This window comes from Neolamprologus brichardi, chromosome 11 (genome assembly GCF_056152115.1).
Source record: "Neolamprologus brichardi isolate AB-2024 chromosome 11, ASM5615211v1, whole genome shotgun sequence".
In the NCBI taxonomy this organism is placed as follows: Eukaryota; Metazoa; Chordata; class Actinopteri; order Cichliformes; family Cichlidae; genus Neolamprologus; species Neolamprologus brichardi.
The window spans coordinates 31879097-31902671 of record NC_142114.1 but is presented as its reverse complement, the minus strand read 5'-3'; the positions used below and the strand labels follow the sequence as shown (position 1 = coordinate 31902671).

The following is a 23575-nucleotide window of genomic DNA, read 5'->3' as shown; positions in this document are numbered from 1 at the left end:
TTATCTCGACCACCCGGTCGCTGGGATCATCGTCGGCTGACGCCGTTTGTCTCGCACTGACGCTCGTGGTTTTACTGCACAGTCTGCTTTCAGATCAAATCCATGTTTAACACAAACCTCCTCCAGTTAAACGTGTTACTTTAAAGTTGCGTTAAACAGGATGGAAACATGAAACATCTGTACAGAGACTGTGCTGCTCGTCCTCGAGCGGCTCGAGGCTCCGAGCAGAGGAGCACCAACACCAGCACCTGAAATCACCAACGAGCTGAATGTGCTGAACTGTTTCTGTGCAGAGATCGTGGACCGCGTGATTCTGGGGGAGTGGCCCTGCCTGAGGCCGACCATCGACCCGCAGAGTGACCGCCCCGAGCTGGGTCAGCTGATGGAGCGCTGCTGGGCCGAAGAGCCGACGGAGAGACCCGAGTTCAACCAGATCCGAGTGCTGCTGCGCAAACAGAACAAGTAAGACTGAAACCGCCAGCAGAGCGGACAGCGGCCGTTTCAGGGTGGTGCATCAGTGACATCCTGTGGCCACACAGGGAACAACACCCAAAACTGCATTTGTGTGATTACAGAGTGAAACGTCTCCATCTGAAAGACCTGGATGGCCTCTAACTTTCTGCTTCTTAATTCAGATCAAACTGAGGTCATTGTACTCGGCGCTGAAAAGCTTAGAAATATGGTATCTAACCAGATTCTTACTCTGGATGGCATTACCTTGGCCTCCAGTAACACTGTGAGGAACCTTGGAGTCATTTTTGACCAGGACATGTCCTTCAACGCACATATTAAACAAATATGTAAGACTGCGTTCTTCCATTTGCGCAACATCTCTAAAATTAGAAATATCCTGTCTCAGAGTGACGCTGAAAAACTAGTTCATGCATTTATTACTTCCAGGCTGGACTACTGCAATTCATTATTATCAGGAAGTCCTAAAAACTCACTGAAAAGCCTTCAGCTAATCCAAAATGCTGCAGCAAGAGTACTGACAGGGACTAGAAAGAGAGAGCAGATTTCTCCTGTTTTGGCTTCCTGTTAAATCCAGAATTCAAAATCCTGCTCCTCACATACAAGGTCTTAAATAATCAGGCCCCATCTTATCTTAATGACCTTGTAGTACCATATCACCCTATTAGAGCACTTCGCTCTCGCTCTGCAGGCCTACTTGTTGTTCCTAGAGTATTTAAAAGTAGAATGGGAGGCAGAGCCTTCAGTTTTCAGGCCCCTCTTCTGTGGAACCAGCTTCCAGTTTGGATTCGGGAGACAGACACTATCTCTACTTTCAAGATTAGGCTTCAAACTTTCCTTTTTGCTAAAGCATATAGTTAGGGCTGGACCAGGTGACCCTGAATCCTCCCTTAGTTATGCTGCAATAGACGTAGGCTGCCGGGGGATTCCCATGATGCACTGAGTTTTTCCTTTCCAGTCACCTTTCTCACTCTCTATGTGTTAACAGACCTCTCTGCACTGAATCATATCTGTTATTAATCTCTGTCTCTCTTCCACAGCATGTCTTTATCCTGTCTTCCTTCTCTCACCCCAACCAATCACAGCAGATGGCCCCGCCCCTCCCTGAGCCTGGTTCTGCTGGAGGTTTCTTCCTGTTAAAAGGGAGTTTTTCCTTCCCACTGTCGCCAAAGTGCTGCTCATAGGGGGTCATATGATTGTTGGGTTTTCCTCTGTGTGTATTATTGCAGGCTCGACCTCACAGTATAAATCGCCTCGATGCGTCTGTTGTTGTGATTTGGCGCTGTGTAAATAAAACTGAACTGAAGTGGACACGAGCCCACGCTTGGTTTTTGCCCACCCAGAACACCATGTGTGTGTTTTCAGGGAGTCACGGACCAACATCCTGGACAACCTGCTGTCCCGGATGGAGCAGTACGCCAACAACCTGGAGGAGCTGGTGGAGGAGCGAACGCAGGCGTACCACGAGGAGAAGCGCAAGGCCGAAGCCCTGCTGTACCAGATACTCCCACAGTCAGTACTGCAATTACTGCACACAGCTCTACAGTAAACATATCCTCCTCCTCCTCAGGTGCACCTTTGGACATCTTCCTCACAGTTGGGTTCTGAGCATGTGCAGTTGTGCGTGTGATGTATGGGCCGCTCGTCTGTGGCGTCATTTTTGTGCGACTATTCTATACAAATGTTGCATTTTGAGGAAAAATTATTTTGCGTGAAGCAAACTCATCGCTGCAGGAAATGTTTCAGTGTTTGCTAAAGTCCATAAACACAGTGAGAGCCGCTCTGTGCTCACAGACGTCTGCAGACCTGCTCTCAACTCTCTGCACGCTCAACTCTCTGCACGCTCAACTCTCTGCACGCTCAACTCTCTGCACGCTCAACTCTCTGCACGCTCAACTCTCTGCACGCTCAACTCTCTGCACGGCGTTACTAATGTGCCACTAAACCAGCCAATCACAGACTTGGATGCAAAAATTCCGATTGGCTGTTTTGGTCTCCAATCAGCTCGACAGCTACTGCGTTCCAGAAACAGAGTGTAGCCAAACCCCTTTCAGTTAGTATGTTTAATTATGTGTTTTTAAATACGGAGCATTGTTGGTTTTAATCTAGTTTGAACCAAACCGCTCTGCTGGACCTGGCTAGTAGCTGGTTGGAGACCATTATCGTGTGTGGATGACAGCAAACACTGAAACACATTTCTTGCACACAGTGATTATTTTTCTTCTCAAAAATTATTTTTCTTCTCATAAATTATTTTTCTTCTCAAAATGCAACATTTGTACTTGTAAAGTTTTTCACGTGCACTCAGACGCACAAAAATAGCAGCATACTCCTCCTGTCGTGCACTTTGGAGGGTCTGCTGGTTGGAGGCACAGGTGGTGCAAACAGAAAGAGGCGTTCCCCTCTTCAGACTGTGTGCACAGGTGTGACCCTGAGTCACACACCTGTGCTCTCACACCTGCGCTCGATGCTCGACCCTGTCAGATATTTGTCTGAATACTGGACGCGGCGCTCTTCGGCTGTGGTGACCCTCGATGTGAAGGCGGGGTTGACTTGAAACATGGCGATGGTCTTGGTGTGAGTTTGAGGTCTGTGGCGACTAGAACTGATAATAACTTATTGATATCATTATTGATTATTGACCATTGTATTGAGTCTCGCTGGGTTCTCATTGGCTCTGATCAGTGTTGTCGTTACTCAGAATAAAAAAGTAATGCAGTATGTTACTTAATTACTCCCAGGAGAAAGTATCTGTTTGAATACTCGTTACTTGGCTGTTACTCTGTCACCAACACGGATCCTGAAGAGACTTTAAAGCGGTCGTCATGGTGATTCTGTTAGCAGGTAGACACAGAGGCTGCAGCCTCACCTTTGTTACCTGTTCAGGCTCAGGTCTGCATACGCGCTGCTCGTCTCTGGGTTTTCGGCTAGCTTAGCGTTAGCATGCCGTCTGTGCTTGCAGGTCGTGTTCGCAGCCTGGATGGATCTTCCACTTCACTATTACGCTGTCGTCCTTGGTAACGTCTGTATCCACGCTGCGCAGCTCTTTTCCTCCAGCACACGAGCTGACGTCAGCTGATTGTAGCAAGAACTGAAAAGCTCAGTAGGCAGGTCGACCAATAACTCCAAGGAACTGGACTACTGGGAACCGGCTCTCGATTCTTGTCCTATAGTGATGACATCAAAGTCAGAGTAAACTTTGATGTCATCTCTGCTGTAAACAGTTCAGTATATAGAGAGACAGATGACGAGGCTGCAGTTACAACAGTGCAAAAGAACAACAACAAATACAGGAAGAGTAAGAATAAATATACACTTTGAGTTAAAAAGGTTAATAAATGTAAAGTTTACAATTTATAAAATGAGATTTAAAGTGACTTTGAAGTGGTTTAAAATAACCAACGTAGCAGTTTTACAGTTTACAGTATAAATGATGTAAAGTGACCAACATGAGCAGGATTGTCCACAGAGCAGCATCAAGTCCAGTAGAGTCAGTCACTGGTTTGTGTGGGTGTGTGTGGTGGGCGGAGTGGGGGAGCAGTGAGGTCAGGAGTCTGATGGTTTGTGGGAAAAAGCTGTCTCGCAGTCTGGAGTCCGTGTGAGGGGTGTGCACCGAGCGCACGTGTCAGAGAGGCCATCCAAAGGTCCCGAGGTGCACACGGACACTTTTTATGGGCGGAGCCGCCTGCTCACACACTCATGGCGCCGTATTGTCTCTCTGTCAGTTCGGTGGCCGAGCAGCTGAAGCGTGGAGAGACGGTTCAGGCTGAAGCCTTCGACTCGGTCACCATCTACTTCAGCGACATCGTGGGCTTCACCACCATCTCCGCCGAGAGCACGCCGATGGAGGTGAGTTTACCTGAGTACTCACACAGCTTCCAGGTCCAAAGACACAAACACAGAAAGCCAGCGGAGAGTAGCACCGGATACCTGATCCTCCCAAATCCGAGCTTGGACTCTGCAATCGGCTCTGCGTCCTGTCACGCCGTCAGGGCGACTGCGCCGCAGTCTGACCCGCAGCGCAGTGCAGGTGTCTCATCAGACACGCTGGTGTTTCTGCTGCAGGTTCAGACGCTGCATGCTTGCCACCATGTTAGCACGCGGGCTGAGGGCGGCTGGCGAGATCCATATTTCAGAATCATACGCACAGCGTGTTAGTGGAGAACGATGAGGTCGAGGGGACGAAAGTCCAGAGGAAACATTCTTGAGAGTAAATAAAATGAGAAACTTTATCGATAGTTCCTCCCACGTGCAGGTAGCGGCGTCAGGTTCATTGGTCGTTGTAAATTGTCCATAGGTGTGGATGGTTGTCTGTGTGTTAGCCCTGCCACAGACTGGCGACCTGTGCAGGGCGTGCCCCGCCTCTCGCCCTAAGACACCTGGGAGCGGCTCCAGCCCACTGCGACCCTGACAAGCAGAGAACAGGTGGATAAAAGGTGGAAATAGATTCTCATATTTGTACTGCAGGGATCAGTAACTCAGCAGCACGATTAACGATGTCCCAGCAGCTGGTGTCCAGACGCGGCGTCCTGCATACATTTACAGATTTAATCTAGAAAATTCTGCCTCACTCGTCCTTTTAAGGGTTTTTGGATGGCGACTAAGAGAATGAAATTACAATCTGATTATATTTACCTACAAACACACTGGAATAAGGAGGAAAGCAGTCAGAAATAATGATGCTGGAAGTGTAAGTAACGTGTACGTCTGAGGCTTCATGCAGATCCTGGCAGTCAGTGTTCCTGTGAGCGCTGCTGGGTAAATATAATCACACATCAAATAAAACACTGATGATAAAGTGTTGACATGTTCTCTCACACACGGCCTGCAGGGGGCGCTCAAACGGCGTCCTTCAGTCTGACGTGCTGATGTCTCTGCAGGTGGTGACTCTGCTCAACGACCTCTACACCTGCTTCGACGCCATCATCGACAACTTTGACGTTTACAAGGTAAACGCGCGTTTCTTTCCTCCGACCTGTTCCTGGGTCAACTCTGAGCAACAGGGCGCATCGCCATGGAGACCAACTCACAATAAGGACGACGTTTAGTGCGACTCTAACTGATGTCACGGTGCTGTGGTGCCCCCAGGTGGAGACCATCGGCGACGCCTACATGGTGGTGTCGGGGCTGCCGGTGAGGAACGGGAAGCTGCACGGCCGAGAGGTCGCCCGCATGGCGCTCGCCCTTCTGGACGCCGTCAGAGCCTTCAAGATCCGCCATCGACCCGAACAGCAGCTGAAGCTGAGGATCGGCATTCACAGCGGTGACAACACACACACACATACACACACACACACACAGACAGACACACACACACAGACACACACAGACTCACACACACACACAGAGACACACACACACACACACAGAGACACACACACTCACACAGAGACACACACTCACACAGAGACACACACACACACACACAGAGACACACACTCACACAGAGACACACACTCACACACACTCACACAGAGACACACACTCACACAGAGACACACACACTCACACAGAGACACACACTCACACAGAGACACACACACACACACACACAGACTCACACACACACACAGAGACACAGACTCACACACACACACACAGAGACACACACACACACACACAGAGACACACACACTCACACAGAGACACACACTCACACAGAGACACACACACACACACACAGAGACACACACTCACACAGAGACACACACTCACACACACTCACACAGAGACACACACTCACACAGAGACACACACACACACAGAGACACACACTCACACAGAGACACACAGACTCACACACACTCACACAGACTCACACACACACACACACACAGACTCACACACACACACACACAGACTCACACACACACACACACAGACTCACACACACACACAGACTCACACTGACACACACACACTCACACACACACAGACACACACAGACTCACACACACACACAGACAGACACTCACACACACAGACTCACACACACACACAGACTCACACACACACACTCACACACACAGACTCACACACACACACAGACACACACAGACTCACACACACACACACACAGACTCACACACACACAGACACACACAGACTCACACAGACTCACACAGACACACACACACACACACACACACAGACACACACAGACTCACACACACACACAGACAGACACTCACACACACAGACTCACACACACACACACAGACACACACACAGACTCACACACACACACAGACACACACACAGACTCACACACAGACTCACACACACACACAGACTCACACTGACACACACACACTCCCGGTCTCCACGTGGTGACCGCCCCCGTGTCCTCTGCAGGTCCCGTGTGTGCGGGCGTGGTTGGTCTGAAGATGCCTCGGTACTGCCTGTTTGGCGACACCGTCAACACGTCATCACGTATGGAGTCCACTGGCGAAGGTACGTGCACAAAAACAGGTCACGTGACTTGGCGCGATAGATAGACGTGAACGAAGACGTCGCTCTGTAAGTGCTGACGCAGCAGCGCCCTCTGCAGGCTGTTGCTTCCCTGCTTCAGTTTAGTGACTCTGAGTCAGCTGGTACTGCAGTTTGTGCTCCATGAACAGTTTCTCTGTTACACGTGTAACAGCTGCGCTTCATTAACAGGAAGCAGATTTATTAAAGCCCCTTCAGAATAAAGTGATGTTCTTTAAATAAACAGCAGGTTAGATTTTTGCAGCATTTTTATTCCTGCTGCTGTTGCCAAACATGACCTGTGTGTGTGTGTGTGTGTGTGTGTCTGTGTGTGTGTGTGTGTGTGTGTGTGTGTGTGTGTGTGTGTGTGTGTGTGTGTGTGTGTGTGTGTGTGTGTGTGTGTGTGTGTGTGTGTGTGTGTGTGTGTAGCGCTGAAGATCCACGTGTCGGCGGCGACTCGAGACGTTCTGCTAGAGTTCAACTGCTTTCAGCTGGAGCTCCGAGGGGAAATCGACATCAAGGGCAAAGGGAAGATGACCACCTATTGGCTGCTGGGAGAGAGCGACAGCCAATGACAAAGCACTGTCAACAGGAGGACGACAGGAGAGGAAGAAACGAGGAAAGGAACTGAGGAGTGAATAAGGGGTAACACCGCTACAGATGAGGGGACGAGGAAAGGACAGAAGGGAGCACAGCTTGAAGGCAAGGAGGACTCACTCGGGCGCTCGCCGCCTCCTTGCCGCTTCTCATCTTTGAGGACTTTGGATGGATTGGGACTGTCGGACGGGAGGAAGTGACACGGGAACGTGGGCACACGAGGACCCGGACTCTCCTCACACTCGGACCAAAAGTGTCCTGCTTTCCGCTTTTCACCGTCGTCCCGCTGGTTTGTCTCTCCACGCTGACGGTCACCATGCTGCCTCTTCTTCACTTTTATGTTCCCTGCATTCATCATCTTCATTTCCTGTCTCTGCTGTCACTGGAGGAGGGGCACCTGGACAGGGCGCCGCCCCGCTAAGATGGTGAGGCTAAGGCCAGCAGGTTTGAACCTGGAACCTCGTTGCTGTGAGTCAGCGGCGCTAACCGTTAGCGTGGGGTGTAATCTGAGCTCAGTACTGCCCCCTGAGGCCAGACACAGGAAGCACCCACACCACAGCAAACACAGCTTCTGTGGGAGGAACATCTGTGCTGTAGCCCCTCCCACAACCTCTGACGTCAGCGGCTTTGAGCACGTTTATTTGGTGGAGCCGCACATTTAAGATGACCTCCTCACAGTGAGGGTGAGACAGCGTGAGAAAGCGCTTTGTATACCTGCAATAACAAACACGCTAACGTCCTCCTGCTTCCTCTTTGCCTCTCGTTTTCATGTGACGTCCATGACAGGAAGAACACCTGACAGGGCAGAAAAGCAGGAAGTGATGTGGGTCAGCTTCCTCTGGGGAGACTCGGCACAGCTGAGCTGTTCAGCAGTTTGCTCTCTGTATATAAATCAGTTTCACTGCAGTCGAGTTTGTTTCACCTGATTTTGTTCGATATCCCGACGGGACGAACACATCGGATCGTTCAGAGGGACGAAGGAGTTGGTCCAGTCTGTGAACTACAGCGTTCCCCAAATATCATCAGTGAGGAAAAAACGGTCAAAGTTTCAGAAGCATCGGTGTTTTTATCACACGGTGGTGAGGAGTGAGCTGTTTGCATCGCTGCAGCCAGGAGCTCCTGACTCGTACACCACAGAGGACGCATCAGAGAAACGCTGAAGCTGAAAACACGGCGCTGAGTTTGGGGACTCTGTGGAACCTGAGTCTTCAATAAGCAACCAAACCAGCGTGCGTCACCTCGCAACGATCAAAGAGTCAACGTGAAAGCCGCGCTGCTGTTTCAGAGCCCGAGAGGAACAACAGACTGCAGAGCTGCGACGTGCCCGAGCACGCCGTCTTCTTCTGCAGCTGCTCCACAGCAAACGCACATCTGTGAGGCGCCGTCACAGCTGGATCATTATAACATCTGCACATCATTTATATTCTGTTTATTGAAACTAGATCAACATATTCCCACCATCGTCTGAATAAAAGCCTCGAGCTGTGTGATGTGGTTCACTTTGATATCTGAAATTAAACTTTGCTTCCTCGCTAATGCTAATGCTAGCTGTGTTTCCACAGGAAGTGCAGATTTTCGCTGACGTCAGAGGACACTCGCACACCAGTTTACAGTCAAACACCTCCAGTTTATCCAGTTTAGGTCCCGCCTCTCAGCTGGGATGGACCCGCCCATACAGCGGACGCAGCTGCAGAGATAAGCGCAGCTTTCGATGACAGCAGCCGACTGCAGGCACAAGATGTAACGTGAAGGCCGGATCAGACGAGTCACGGCGCCGTCTTTGTGCTCGCCGTGTTGCTTGTGTCGTGAGCGTCACGTGACGACTTTCACATCACATTCTGGGTCACGGTCTTTCGCCCGTCATGGCGGTTTTGGCGTGGCCGTTGCAGCCGGGTTGAAGACGTGAGCGTGCGGTCTGGCTCCTGACACACGGAGGGAAAACTTGAGTTTGTGGAAAAAGTCTCGGCTTCTGCTCCCACTCAGGCTTCCTGCGCTGTAACAGCGGGTAGAAATGTCAGCGTTTGGTGGGACACCGTTGCATCACATTTATCTGTTTGAGCAGAATTTTCTCATAAATATTTATAAACTGTGTACATTAAACCTTTTTATTGATCAGTGAGTCAGACCCACTGAGACGACCAGTCTTAAGTTACATCTTAACAACACGTTTAAAGATGGTAACCTGACAAAGTGAAGACTCTTGTTCATCATCCTCGGGCCTGATTTAAGCCAGTGTTCTGCACTGTGGTGACGACAGCTGAGGTTCACTGAAGCTTCACTCCAGACTCAGACGATCGGAGCTCAGGTCCAGGGTCGGACTTCAGTCTGGAGGACAAAAAAACAGCCTTTCTCTGTGATGCTGCAGAACGACAGCGTGGGAACATTGAGCTCGTCTATTTTTGATGTTCTTCGCTCTCAGCAGCGTTCTTTGGTACCTGACAATCTCAAGTTCACATTTCCAAGTCCTTCAATGGCGTCCCTCAGATCACTGAAACATCCCCGAGGGAGACCACATCGCTTCAGCCTGAAGGGACAAGCACGGACGTGATGGCTGAACCATAAGGGCGGCCGCGGTCGCTCTGCTTGCCGCTCCAGTAAGGCGCAGGAAGCTGCTGCAGTGTTCTCAGTATTCAATCTCGCCACATAAGATTTAGAAAGAGGAAGCCTTTTTTCCACAAACTCTGCAGTTTTCCAAATGTTCCCACATGTCCCGCTGCTGCAGGCCACCTGTGCTGGAACAGCAGACTCTTCAGCCAGGCTGCATCGGCCAATCATCGCACTGCTAGTTTCAAAGTTTATTGTTATGATATGAAAAAGTTCAAATAGAAAGATGATTAAAAATACTGGAGCAAAGCTAAAAAAGGAACTTTAAAAACTTGAATCTGGTATTTTTTTAAAGAAATTTGGGTGAAGAGATCAAAATAATTTTAAGTCTTGTCGTCTTTGAATGATCCTAAACTGATGATCTTAAAGGTTCTTTAATCAGATCCAGAGAGCAGCGGTCACTCAGACATCCGAGCTTAGAAACAGTTTTTCTGCCACGTGCAGTCTTCTGTTGGGATCACCTCGTCTCTGGCACGGAGGAGGCGGGGCTTCTGCACAGTGTCCTTCTGCTACCCAGCAGCGACGCTGGTACAACGACCTCACACACAAACGTGACTCTCAGTTATTGTGGAAAGATGTCTTCAGGACTATAAACTCTTCTGTATCTTTAATTAACTTAAATTTTTGGGCCAAATTTCGTATTCACTAATGGTTCTGAGCAGAAAAGCCCGACGCCATCAAACTGTCTCTGAATCATAAAGCAGTCAGGACTTCATCCTTCATTAATAATAGACTGCATTTATATAGCGCTTCACTATTCATTCACTCTCACACCTCTACCAGTGTGTGAGAGTGAATGAACTGACAGAAGGCCGGCTGCCACATCGCGCCATCGCCCCTCAGGCCAACACCAGTAGGTAGGACATAACGACCAAGACAGACGGAGCTGGGGATCGAACCGGCAACCTTCCGGTTACAAGATGAGTTTCCCAACCCCCTGAACCACGGTCGCGTTCATTCTCAACATATTCAAAAAGACACTACATAGGAGGAAACGTCCCCATTTTTAGCTGTGTTTGTGTTCATCTGTGAGAAACGTACATTATTTTATGTTATCCTTCAGCTTTTGTTCTTTGTCTTTTTTAACAACGACCGAACAAGAACAATCTCAGTTTTTCAATGCCAGCAGCTGCCCGCGTACTAACAGGACTGATGATGAGTGAACAGATGTTGCAGATGTTTCTCCTGCACAAAGCACACGCTTCATTGAGTCTGTCCCTCACTGATTGGCTGCTGCTGATGGAGTTTCATAAACAGATGCAGTGATTTGCGTTTGTCACATGTGTGACCCCGACACTCCCCTCCAGGCTTCATCCTTAACACTAATGTCATGTTGTCACCAGGTGGCGCCACTGAGCTGCGATGCAAATTCCCCTCACACATACAGGCTGTGTCCCAATCCAGCGACCGCGCCCTTCTCGTACTTCCTAGTACGCGCCGTATGTAGTCCGCGAACTGCGCGTACTGCAAAGCACGAGAAGTGAGCGGCTTGTGAAACGGGATGTCTGGCCTCCGTCGTGCTGCTGAGGTTGCCTAGCAACCATGATACTAACCACGAGAAACGTTTCATACAGCTTTGACAGAAATGAAGGACAAAAATGTTTTTGTTTATTTTTTATGACATCACTTTGATTAGTTGAGTATCTGAGACCACGTGACTGTGAAACATGATTGTTGGGCTTCATTTCTGCACTCAGGGCTGGACTGGGACAAAAAAATCTTCCCGGGCATCTTGACTAGAGTCCGGCCCACCAGGTATTACAGGAAAACCATAAATCCTTTGAATGAAAACACGCTGCTGTCACAGTGATGGACACTGTGTTGTTGGTACATATGCATCAGTCTAATAAACTTAAACCTACACCATCCTCCCTATTCTGGTATTCTAAACAGTACCTGGAAGCAGACTGCTGGTCGAGTTAACCTTCTGAACACAACACATGGTGAAAACCTGAAATTAAGACAAAGACTAGAGGTGAGACATGATCATTACTGATTACTGACAGATTTAGATATATTTTCATAAACCATTCATTTACCACATCAATAAACAGCACGGCAGGGCAAAATATTTTTTCTAACAAACCTTTAAAAAGTGAAAGGAGACAGAAAGGTGAGAAAAAATAAAACTTAACTGACTTTTTGATGGCATTTTACACACAGTACTGGTGCAGTATCTAGAAAATGTGGGAAATACTGGCATCATATACAGTACTTAGTTACTTCTGAAGAAAATATGATGGGACCCTAAAAAAATTACTATGTACAATAATGGATTTCTATTCATTTTACATCAGATGAAAATGTTTGTTGTAAGATTCAGAGCGATAAACAAACAAGAGAGAAAAGCCGATCAGCTGATCATTGATCAGTTTCATGATTGAAGTAGAAACAGGAGAGAATGAGAGTAGTAGTCCGGGACAAACTGCTCCTTTTCACCTCAACACGAAACAATATTTTCTCTGAATACGAGACGATTCAGTTTTTTACAGGACGGTTGGAAACTCTAATAACTAACCTTATAAATAAAATAAGATAAAACAAGTTCAACATCAGTAACATCATAGCACCACCCAGCAGTATAGAAACTCCGTCATGCTAGCTAGTAGCAGTACGAGTTACTGTAACTGACTGTAAAAAGTCAGCAAAACAAAAATAAACTCCACCTAAACTTGGTTTATATCTGACCCAGATAGACTGCAGGTCATAACTTCTTACCTGAAGTTCAGTTCACCGCCTCGGGTCTCTGCTCCTCCTGCCTTTCCGTCATCCACCTGCCAGCGTGTTGCATCTGCTGGCCTCCATCACTTGCTAATGTTACTGAATCTGTGGAAGCTCCGCCATAGCCAAACAACTGAGTTATTTTTACACATCTGCCAGCATCTGGCCAATCCACCACCTTTCAGTGTTTACACCGTTACGGTATGCCACCAACCCTGCTGTCTACACTCGGTGTTTCCTCATTCTTAGTGACTCTGGAATTACTTCAGCCTGAAACATGTCCAGGCTTTAAGGAAGTCCCTGAGACTAACGCCACGCAGCGCTGATGATCAGGTGGAGACTTCCTGTCCCTGAGTTTGAGGCTGCCGTTTCCTGTTTGGTGGCTGTGAGGAGTTGGTGGGTTAGAAAGCGCTCGGAGACGAGTTTGTTGAAAAAAGGTTTTTAATCAGAAAGTTTTTCAGCACATCTCAGATTCAAACGAGAACAAAACAACAGAAGAAAACTGGAGAAGAGCTTCGACTACGACAAACAGAGTCCAGAGCTCCCGGAGTCACGCTCGCTTTACTTCCTGTTCCTCAGACAAACAGCTTCTGCTCTGGACTCGACAGCGGCGACACAACGGTGATGAGTCCACGTGAGAGCAACACGCAGGAATAAAAAAACGTCGTATATAAAAGAGAAAGCAGACGTGGGGGGAGGAGCTGCTGGCCGTTCCCTTCACGTCTTCATGTGATGAGCTGCGAGGAGAGAAAACACAGCTGAGGAACACCTGCAGGGTTCACCTGAGACCAGAGCAAACCCTCGCCGTTCCCATGATGCACCGCTGCGTGGCAGAGGCGGGGTCTGTGCTCTGATGGTTAAATGGCTGCAGTGCTGTGCAAAGGTCTTGAGCCACCATGTGTGTCAGAACAGCTGTGTGATTTCACACGTGTAAATACAGTTTGTATGTTTGACCCTTCAGCTCAGCGCGAGGGCGTGCAGGGTGACGCTACGCTGTGACGCTACGCTGTGACGCTACGCTGTAGCGCCGAGGTCCTCAGACCTTCATCAGCGTTTCCTGCGAGGCTCAAGACGTTTGAACAGTTCTGTACACGAACGTAAAGAAACAACGTGAAAAACAACACATGACGGCGGTTTGTAAACTTCCTGTTTGCAGACTGAACGGTGACAGCGAGCGAGGTGGGCGGGGTTTTCGTGGAGGCTCAGGTGGCTGCAGGATGAGAAACGCGTCCACACACAGCAGCCAATCAAATCGTTTCTAACATATCACGTGTGTTTTTGATAAACATGGTGACGCGCCGACGCGCTTCCTGTTTTGGTTTTTAAAGAAACAGTAAGATGACGCTGCTCTGACATGACCCTGCTGGACATCAGCAAACCGTTTTCCTCCTTACCCTTCACAATAAAAGCCCACAACAGACACTTCCTGCTGTCATTAAATACTGTACGTGATGCTGTGATGTTCAAGTGTTTATAGTCATTTGTAAAAGATTAATTGTGGTTTATTGTGAAAGATTTGGTCCAATTATCAACAAAGCTTTAATCTACAACTTCCTGTATGTGAGAAGCATTTCCCCTCAGCAGCAAACAAACCGGACACATTTCTATTCACCTGTAAACGTTAACCTGACATCGAGGAGGACGGTGACCTGGGAATAAATCAGCTGATCTCCTGTTGGCTGATGAGGAGCTGCAGCAGGTAACACACAGGTGAGCAGTCAGGCTGCAGCTCCGCCTGCACCTGCTCATGTTTCACGATCACCGTGACGACCGCTTTGAAGTCTCTGTGTGTGCGTGTCGTCGTGGGCGACTGTAGCTCAGTTTATATTGTTGGACGATAATTACAGAGTATGTAACGAGTATTCTGTGTAATAGAGTACTTATTTTGAGGAATGACAAACATGTGACAGCATGCAGCGACTGCTCAGAGATGAAGCCTGTGGCAGACTCGCCTCTGACCTGCTGCCTTTAACACTGTGGACTAAAGCTGCCACAAACCATTATTTTGATAGTCGACTAATCAGATCATCATCCACTGGACATAAAACGTACGGCTTATTGCACCAGCAGCATCTGCTCTTATATAACTATCATTAGCTTACAGCTTTAAGTGTTTCAGGTATGTGCTAACTAAAAATAAAGACAAGATTAAATTTATTAAATTTTAATGAAATCTGCAGATTGTTTCGGTGAAGTTTAATAAACTCCTTGCTATCTAAAATATAACAGGACACCGGAGTAAATTCTCGAGCATCTCACACTTCTGATAATCAGCTGTCTGCTTGACGTTTATTCAGCTGTGTAAAAACTATAACTTTAATCTCAGCCAAACCGATTTACTCAGGAACAAATAAAACACTAAAAAAAGCCAAACAATAACATTTTAAGTTATCTAAGTGACTCATATATCATGTTTAACCTGAGTAGCGAAAGACGGCGGTGGGTTTGAAAACGATTAGCCGGGAGTCCGGTGCTCTCACGGCTCTAGTTAGCCTAGCCCCCGGCTAGCTATCGAGCTAGTGGGTAACAGACGTCTCCGAAAACGTCGGAGCGCTTTTGAAAATATGTGGTGTCTTGATAAACTGAGCAGATATTTGAGGTTTACACAGCTACATTCTCGCCTGAAAATATGGTAAACTTTTGTTTTGTGACCCAGAAAGAATAATAAGAGTAATATTAAAACTAACTAGCTGCCGCCATTGTTGGAAACTGAGCTGGGCCGCGCTATGAATTCTGGGACACAGCTGCTTCTTCTTCTTCTTCGGGGTTTAACGGCAGCTGGCATCCTTGTACATGCAGTGCTGCCATCTTCTGTTTCAGTCCGTTATTACACTCTTAAATCCTACTACTTATTCCTGCGTCTTTTGGGATCTTACAAAGCTTCAAACGACGCGTCGACTATTAAATCAGTCGTCGATGATTTTGATAGTCGACTAATCGTGGCAGCCCTACTGTGGACAGTAAAGCACTGCGCTAATGTCCCCACACCATCAGGAAGAACAGCGTGTGTGTGTCTGCGTACTCACAGATTTGACGGTCTGTTTGATGAAGTCCTTCTTGGTGCCCAGGTCGTGTTCGGGGTACGTGTCAAACACCTGGAACAGAGAGTCACGCTTCACTGTCAGACAAACTGAGCTGTGACACACACACACACACACACACACACACACACACACACACACACACACACACACCTGACCCCCTCAGTCAGCTGGTTTACTTGTGGGGACCAACGTGTCCGTCTGAGACAAAGTTACAGTTGTGTGAGAGGAGCATTATGTCAGAGTTAGAGTACCCGACACTGTGTGTGTGTGTGAGAGCAGGCCTTTTCTGGGCCCTCGAGCCTCATGTTTGGACAGCTGCTGCAGCCTGAAGGTGACGCCCACACTGCTCAGCATCTGTAACCATGGTAACAGAAGAAGCAGGGACTGACCCTCTGGCAGATCTGCTTCATGGTCATCTCCTCCAGGTTGGCCTCCTTCAGCAGACGCTGCACCGTCTCCTTCAGCTGCTCGTCGCTCGGCCCCTTCTTCACCATCTTGATCAGCGGCTCGTCGTCGTCCGAGCTGTCCTCCGCTGCGCGACGACGAGCCGCAGAAAAACACACGAAGAAGAAGGAGATTTACAGCCAGGTCTCTGACATCATCGTCCTCACTGTGGAGGCCGCTCCGAAACACGCAGTGGCCAATTCATTAGGAACTAAACTCATATTCTGACCAATCAGGACGTTTTGACGAGCCTGGGTAAACATCAGAACAGGAAGTCTTCGTCACACCTTCAGCTGCCTCGTTTCTGAGGGCTCTTATTTTGGTAACAAGGTCAACGGTTGTCACCTAAAGTCTCAGTGAGCGCTTCGCTGTGAAACAAATTTATGGTTTTTACCTGCAAACTGGGCGTTAAACTTTGAGCTACCTGCATCGGACCCACACCTGGGACCAACACGAGCGTGACGCAGACCTCTGATCACACTGATCGATGAGACGAGCTCACCTGTGTTGGTGTTGTTCCTGCGGTGGCTGCTGCTGTCCGCCTTCTTCGTCTTGGCCGCAGGTTTGGCTGCAGCAGCTTTCTTCTTCCTGGGCTGGAAAAGAAATCATCATGTAACGTGGGCTGTGTTCGGTGGTTAGAGGACGAGGCAGCCGACACACTCAGCAGGACAGGCAAAAGCTGTCAGTGGGAATTCCACAGTGTCCTTTAATAGACACCAACCTTACAAGCCCGACTGAACGTCTCATCGTACATGAAGCGAGCAGAGTTCAAACAACCCGTAACGTTACGTTGAGTTAATGAGGTAAACACATGAGGTGTGCGAGCGCGCTTCTCCCACTCTACAGAGGGCACTCGTGACATCACTAAACCAACTTAGGCTGTCTTAAGGAGACACCGCACTATATGGCTGTTACAGCCGCCATCATCGACTCTGCAGAGCGAGAGGATGGTCACAGAGCTGCTGGAGGAGGATGTGGTCCAGGCGGTGGTTCCCGGCTTCAGCTGCGTCAGACCGATTCAAAGATTGTGAATCAAACGTGCGTCACAGTGTCGGACTGAGGTACTCGTAAATCTGGGAGTAAACTGGGTCCTAAACTCCGTCCTTTAAGGTCCTGAAGTCAAACAAACATCACTGAGATTAAAAACTGTCTAAATTCTTTCATCTTTAATAAAACGATCAGCGTTGCTGCTTTACCAGGTGTAACTATGAAGTTTAACATCCATGAAAACAGAATTTATTACATTTAACGGAGTTAGAAGTTAGCAGGAAGTTAACTCGCTAGTTTCGCTAATTACCTAAACATGATGTAGCTGCATGATGTTCTGACTGAGACTTCTGAAACAATTCAAACGTACAGCTCTGCTGTCACTTCCAACATAAATGAAGACAGAATACTAAACAGCAGTGACGTTTGTAGGGTTACTGTAGTTTGGCTAGCTGGTATTTAATGATATACGAATGCTAGCGACACAGCTATGTTAGCATAACAAACAGTGAAGCTGGAGGATGAACGCTAACACTTTTCCACTTGATAAAAGTTAACGTGAGTGTTCCTGATGGTTAGGGACAAATGCAATCACAGGATGCTGTAAACGGACCAAACTTCAGTCAGAACAACTGAGATAATCCATCCACAGTATGAGGTTAGTCATTCATATACTGCTGCAACACGGGAACAGAGCAGCTGTGAGAGAACACAGCATTAATAAATCAGTGGTACAGAAATGGTAAATGGCCTGTATCTGTATAGTGCTTTTACTAATCCCCCCTAGGGACCCCAAAGCGCTTTACACACCCAGTCATCCCAACACACATTCAGGCAGCTACAGTTGTAGCCACAACCTGGACAGACTGACAGAGGCAAGGCTGCCATATCGCGCCATCGGCCCCTCTGGCCAACACCAGTAGGCGGTAGGTGAAGTGTCTTGCCCAAGGACACAACGACCAAGACTGTCCAAGCCGGGGCTTGAACCGGCAACCTTCTGATTACAAGACGAACTCCCAACTCTTGAGCCACGATCCTCCAGAAGTGGAGGAAGCAAGAAGAATGAGTTGAATAAAGTTTGATTTATCTGACTGATTGGTTTCACTTAACGTGCCTTATAATCTCGTGCACCTTATGGTCCGAAAAATACGTATTTGACGTTTTTATTTGGCACACTGCAGTTTAATGTAGCAAAGCTCCTCTTTTTAACTTCAGTGGATATTATACATGGTTACACTCAGGATGTGTCAGCACATTTCTACTGGAGATGCCTTTTGGTTAAACTGTCAGCGAGGAATTTGCATTTCACTGTTAAATGTTTATTTAGCTTTAATGCAGATAAACCAGCTGCTTGTTTAAGTGAAATAAATGGATGTTTTTTGCACTAGTAAAGTTGTGCAGTTGTATTTTGTCTCGCATCAATGATGTCGTCAGTTATATCATCGCAAATTTTAAAATATATATCGTGATGAATATTTTTGGCCGTATCGCCCGACTCGCGCGTTTACCTTCTCATCTGCATCGCTGTCCGACTCCGACTCATCTGAAACTTCCTTCTTTGATCGCTTTTTAGGAAGACCCGTCTTCTTCGCTGGTGTCCGTGCTCGCTTACTCCCTCTGCTGGACTTGGACTGGAGCACACAAACACACACACACACACACACACACACACACACACACACACACACACACACACAGGTCAGACGGTTTCCTGTCAGCTGATCACCTTCTGCTCCACCTGCTTCACTCACCACCTCCTCCTCCTCAGACTCCTCGGACTCGTCAGACTGCTCCTCCTCCTCCTCTTTCTCTGACGGTTTTTCCTCGGCGTCCGATCCTTCCGCCTCCGCCGAAGCTCCCGCCTTCTCGTCTTCCTCATCGTCGTCTTCGTCGCTGCTCGAGTCCATGACGATGGCTTTGGACTTGCTTCCTGTTTTGGACTTCTTGGGGCTGGACGACGAGCTGGCGGTTTTGGTTTTGTTCTTCTTCTTCGCCATCGAGTCGTCGCCCGACAGCTTCTTCTTCGATTTCCTCTTCTTCTTCACTGGCAGCCGCTGGCGAAGGTCAGAGGACACGTTTAATAAAACCTGAAAAGTTCAGGTGCAGGAGTCACAGGTAGCTCAGCTCACCTTGCCACTGTTCTTGGGTGCAGTGAGGAAGGTCAGGATTCGATCCACCAGGTCCGAGTGGGTTCCTTTCTTCTCCAGGTCCAGCACGCCGCAGACCGCCTTCAGCTTGCTGTTGGTGAAGTTTGAGTTCCTGCACGGAGAGAGTCAGCGGTTAGCCAGAGAACGAGCTCCATCGTGGACAGATGAAACGAACACGGCAAAAGGTTTTTATCGATCTCGCTGCCCGCCGCGTTAAGACGCTCAGAGGTCACCGCTCCATGCCACGGCTCCCCGGCTCTGAGCGCGCTCAGACACGCAGCTGAAGGCGTCTGAGTGGGTGTTTGCTGAGGTGTGACGCAGAGCAGCAGGTCTGTAGTCATCAGTACTGCAGTGATACGTCACATATTCATGTTTGATGTGGTAATAAAAACGCTCTGTGAGACTGCCGACCTGTCCAGCTGTACTCTGCCTCTCACCCAATGGTTACTGGGGATAGGCTCCGCCCCCCAGATGGAGCTTTGTGGACACAGGATCAGGTGATAAGTCACAGGTCACGTGTCTGAGACGCCGTGTTTGATTTGGCAGTAACTCGTAAATCACGTCTCCAGCTGGAATCGAACCAGCAACCCTTTGAAGGTCAGCAGGTCGCTGAATGTTTAAACGCCATTACCCGTGGGGCGTCCCGCCCAAGCACACGGATCCCCACCTCCCGTAAACGAGCCGCTGCGTGACCTCTGACCTTCTGTCTGTAGGTTACCGTCTGAGCGCACACTTACTTGAGAAGCTTTTCCCGTTTTTTGGCAAACTGCTCGCTGTCGGCATCAAAGGCGAAGCCGTTGAACAGCCGCAGGTTCTTCTTTAACGTCGCCATCTGAAAAAGAAGCAACAGCGCTCAGAGTCAGCCCGATCACCTGACACGGTCAGCACAGGTCAGAGCGCCGTGGAGCCACGTCCCCTCAGGGCGCGCACGCTGCTCGGCAGCGGACCGTTTCACCGATGCAGAGAGCGTCATCACGGTTTTGTTCACGTCTCTTTGTCCTGCGTTTAGAGGATCTGACCCACACGGACATCCCCGCTGCACTTCTGAGACACTCAGACATCTTTAGTTTCAGAACTAAAGCTTCTCTCTTTGGACCACGCTGACTAAAACAGCGCGAGCGTGTTTGCTGCCAACTCGTGGGCAGAGGTCCTCTCAGATACAGCAGCAGGTGGCAGGAAGTAGAAACCCATCAGTGGGATTTACTCTGAGTAATCCGGCTTTTAAATCCGATTTCTGTTTTGTGTTTAAACGTTCTCACCTTCCCAGGTCTGTCGAACAGGATGGCGTGCAGAGGTTTCAGGTCAGCCGGCTTCATCTTGGTGATTTGGTAGCTGGTGCGAGGAATGTCTCCCAATTTATCGCCGCTGCCTGAAAACAACAGAAATGAACAGCAGCGGCGTTCAGACACGTACACGTCGCGCCGAGACGAGTGGAGGCCACGGCCCGTCGTCGCTTACCGTCTCCGATCTTGAGCTTCTCTCTTTGCTTCGGCGCCTGGAAGTCGAGCCTCTCCACAGTCTTCTTTGCCCGTTTCCCTTCGATGATTTCTCCCACAGCTGCGACCAAAACAAACATAAATCCCCGGTCTGAGCCAGCCCACAGGCCCGACCCCCTCACGCCGTCTGATCCCCGTTACCTGAGATTTTGGAGCCTCTTTTATTGGGACTCGTCTGGTCCTCCTGTGACGGTTCCTGCTGGTCCTCCACCTCCTCCTCAGACAGCGCGGAGCTGTCCATTGCCTCCTCCGCTGCGTCACTCATGTCTGACCTGTTGCCGACACTCCACGGATCCTAGGGGCAAGAAACACACACACACCAGCGGGCATGTGATCAGGATTCTTCCTCATGGACCAATCAGAAGCAGTACACTGCCATCACACACATCAGGTTGTGAGGGTGTGTGCTGCCATGTGTGTAACTGAAGACATGCCTAAGTTTTCTTTGAGCAGTGAGAGCATCGGCATCAAAATCACACCCAGAGAGAAGAAACTAACACACAATGAGTGGAGACATGAGCCGAAAGGTCCGCTGTCCTCCGCTGACTCCATCACGTTGACACTTGCACTCTGTCACTCCTGTTTTACCTGGCAGGTGCGTCTCTTTGTAAAATCTACTGAATTCTGAACGGAGTCTGGCAGCGCGGGTGCTAGCCATCAATGCCTGGAGCCCAGTTTAACTTTACTGTGAATGTTCGCTGAATGAAACGCGGGCAGGTGTGTGGGGGGTGAACACCTGTCCCCGTGTGCGCAGGCGCTCGTGTGGAACACTCAGGTTTCACTCTGGGGGATTTTTGCGGGCTTTTGTTTGTTTCTTCGCTCTTTGCGGATTCTTGGCGCGCAGTTAGCCGCTAACAGGCTGAGCGCTACCCGGCAGCTTCCTCCCTCCTCGCCGCCGAGCCCGCTGACCTGGCGGTCACCTGTGCGCAGACGGTCCGCAAGTGAATGGAAAACGTGAACCTGCCGTTACTGTTTATCGGCGGACGGCTGCAGCTAGCACCGCGTGCTAACGCCGCCGTTAGTCGCTCAACAGTCACCGAGCGATAACCCGCCGATAAACCGGCCCGGCGCAGCCGCACACGAGCCTCCGGAATCCCGCGGAGAAACAGTGGATCAACAGCTGAGAAACACTCACCTGCTCCCGAAACTGCGCGCGAGCCGCCGATCACCTGTCAGCTCTGTTTTTGATTTTGTAATGGCGGTTTCTCTACGGGGCGGGGACTCATGCGGAGGCGACCACCGATTGGACCTCTCTCCGATGACGTAAAACCCGTTGCGTCCTTAAAGGAAAGCGAACCCAGGTGACGTCGCGTTGCCGCCCCCTGTGTTCACACTGCAGTACTGCAGGCGGGAAAAAAGGATTAAGACAACGATCAACTAAAACTGCAATAAAAAGGAGAAAAACATTTCAATCGAAGAAATGAAATAAAAAGAACAAAGCAAGACTCCTTATTTATAAAAACTACAAGTGCTGAACACCTCAAAGAGTAAATCAACAAAAACAAATATACTGCTGTTAATGTTCGTCCTGCTGGTAATGAAATGATGGATTACTGCCTCAAAGGAGACAAAGATTTCACCTCATGAGAGAGAAACTGCGTTTATCTCACATTTATTATATTTAATAAAGATAAAAGTCTGTCTCGGGTCGTTTATTACTGTCGCGGTCTGACTTTTACCTCCAGCATCAAAAATGAATCACAAAAGTGACAGAAACATTCAAACGTCTTCATGAAAGCAACTCATGCAGACCAAACGAAACCAGGAGGACAAAGTCTGGTTTAACCGAATCAAAAGGAATTCGCTTTAATGAAAATGCAGCGCCGATCGGAATAATGGAGCATAGTTTCAGCTGGTAGCTCCACATCTGTCACAGCTGCCCCGCTTCCCTACTGTTCGATCCCCGGCAGGGTGGAGGGTCGAACCGCTGACTGCAGGACGCCGTGAGTCACATCACATGATGTGAACCATCGCAGCAGCTTTGACACTGCTGACTTCACACAGTCTGATCATTTTAAGCAATAAAAATTAATCAAATTGGATTAACTTAATACGATTTAAACACAGGAACGACAGAGCACAGGTGAGCACTATCACAGCAGGTGAGGACAGATAGGGCGGAGCCACCTTACAAAGGAGGGAAAGACTTGACAGGCTGTAAGAGTAAAAAGAACCAGAACCCAAAAACAGAGATCAGGACCCCAAAACAGGAACCTCTCAGGCCGACACAAAGCTGCTGTAAACGAGTCCAAGAATGAATCTGAATCATTTAAAAACAACAACACGTCTGAAAATAAAAGGTGCCTTTAATCATTTCCCCTCATGATTCCTGATTTTCCTCACAGCAGCACAAATTATGAACTGGAACGTTTTATGGCCCAGAAAGACGAAGGCGTGGCCGTTCCTCTGCAGCGCCACCGTCTGTCAGTCCTGACAGGAAATGTATGCGAAGAGTTTCAAATTAAAACCTTGACTGTGAGCACGCTCAGTCTGCAGCTTCATGGCATGAAACCATCAGCACACAGCAAACCCAGCATGCCCAAATTCTATATGGGTCCACTCCATGAGCGTTAATTTAACTCTTTTTGGAGAGTTG

At 48.8% G+C, this 23575-nt stretch overlaps 2 protein-coding genes across 3 annotated transcripts in view; one reads left to right on the top strand and one right to left on the bottom strand.

The window, feature by feature from the left end:
* The window catches only part of LOC102776639 (atrial natriuretic peptide receptor 1-like), a 54929-nt gene extending 44279 nt beyond the window's left edge, over positions 1-10650 (top strand). For both annotated transcript variants that reach the window (XM_087848611.1, XM_087848610.1), the window contains 7 exons: positions 294-462; positions 1837-1983; positions 4197-4320; positions 5352-5420; positions 5560-5734; positions 6826-6924; positions 7369-10650. In XM_087848611.1, coding sequence (XP_087704737.1) covers positions 294-462; positions 1837-1983; positions 4197-4320; positions 5352-5420; positions 5560-5734; positions 6826-6924; positions 7369-7514 — 929 coding nt within the window. In that variant the 3' untranslated portion in view covers positions 7515-10650. The remainder of the gene's footprint in view (positions 1-293; positions 463-1836; positions 1984-4196; positions 4321-5351; positions 5421-5559; positions 5735-6825; positions 6925-7368) is intronic.
* A 2634-nt stretch (positions 10651-13284) lies between these two features.
* On the bottom strand, positions 13285-22233 carry dek (DEK proto-oncogene). The gene is made up of 12 exons (XM_087848609.1): positions 22115-22233; positions 21121-21274; positions 20942-21040; positions 20743-20852; positions 20221-20315; positions 19466-19595; positions 19086-19390; positions 18845-18968; positions 16852-16942; positions 16295-16437; positions 15888-15956; positions 13285-13598 (listed from the first exon to the last, which is right to left on the bottom strand). The coding sequence occupies exons 2-12, from the start codon at positions 21242-21244 to the stop codon at positions 13587-13589; spliced, it is 1302 nt and encodes a 433-aa protein (XP_087704735.1). The 5' UTR covers positions 21245-21274; positions 22115-22233; the 3' UTR covers positions 13285-13586.
* Positions 22234-23575: the final 1342 nt, after the last annotated feature.

Coding starts and splice junctions, on each gene's coding strand:
- dek (XM_087848609.1), bottom strand. CDS start 21,244: ATGAGTGACGCAGCGGAGGAGGCAATGGACAGCTCCGCGCTGTCTGAG. Junction 21,041..21,120: donor AAGAGGCTCCAAAATCTCAG/GTAACGGGGATC, acceptor TTTTGGTCGCAG/CTGTGGGAGAAATCATCGAA. Junction 20,853..20,941: donor GAAGCTCAAGATCGGAGACG/GTAAGCGACGAC, acceptor TGTTGTTTTCAG/GCAGCGGCGATAAATTGGGA.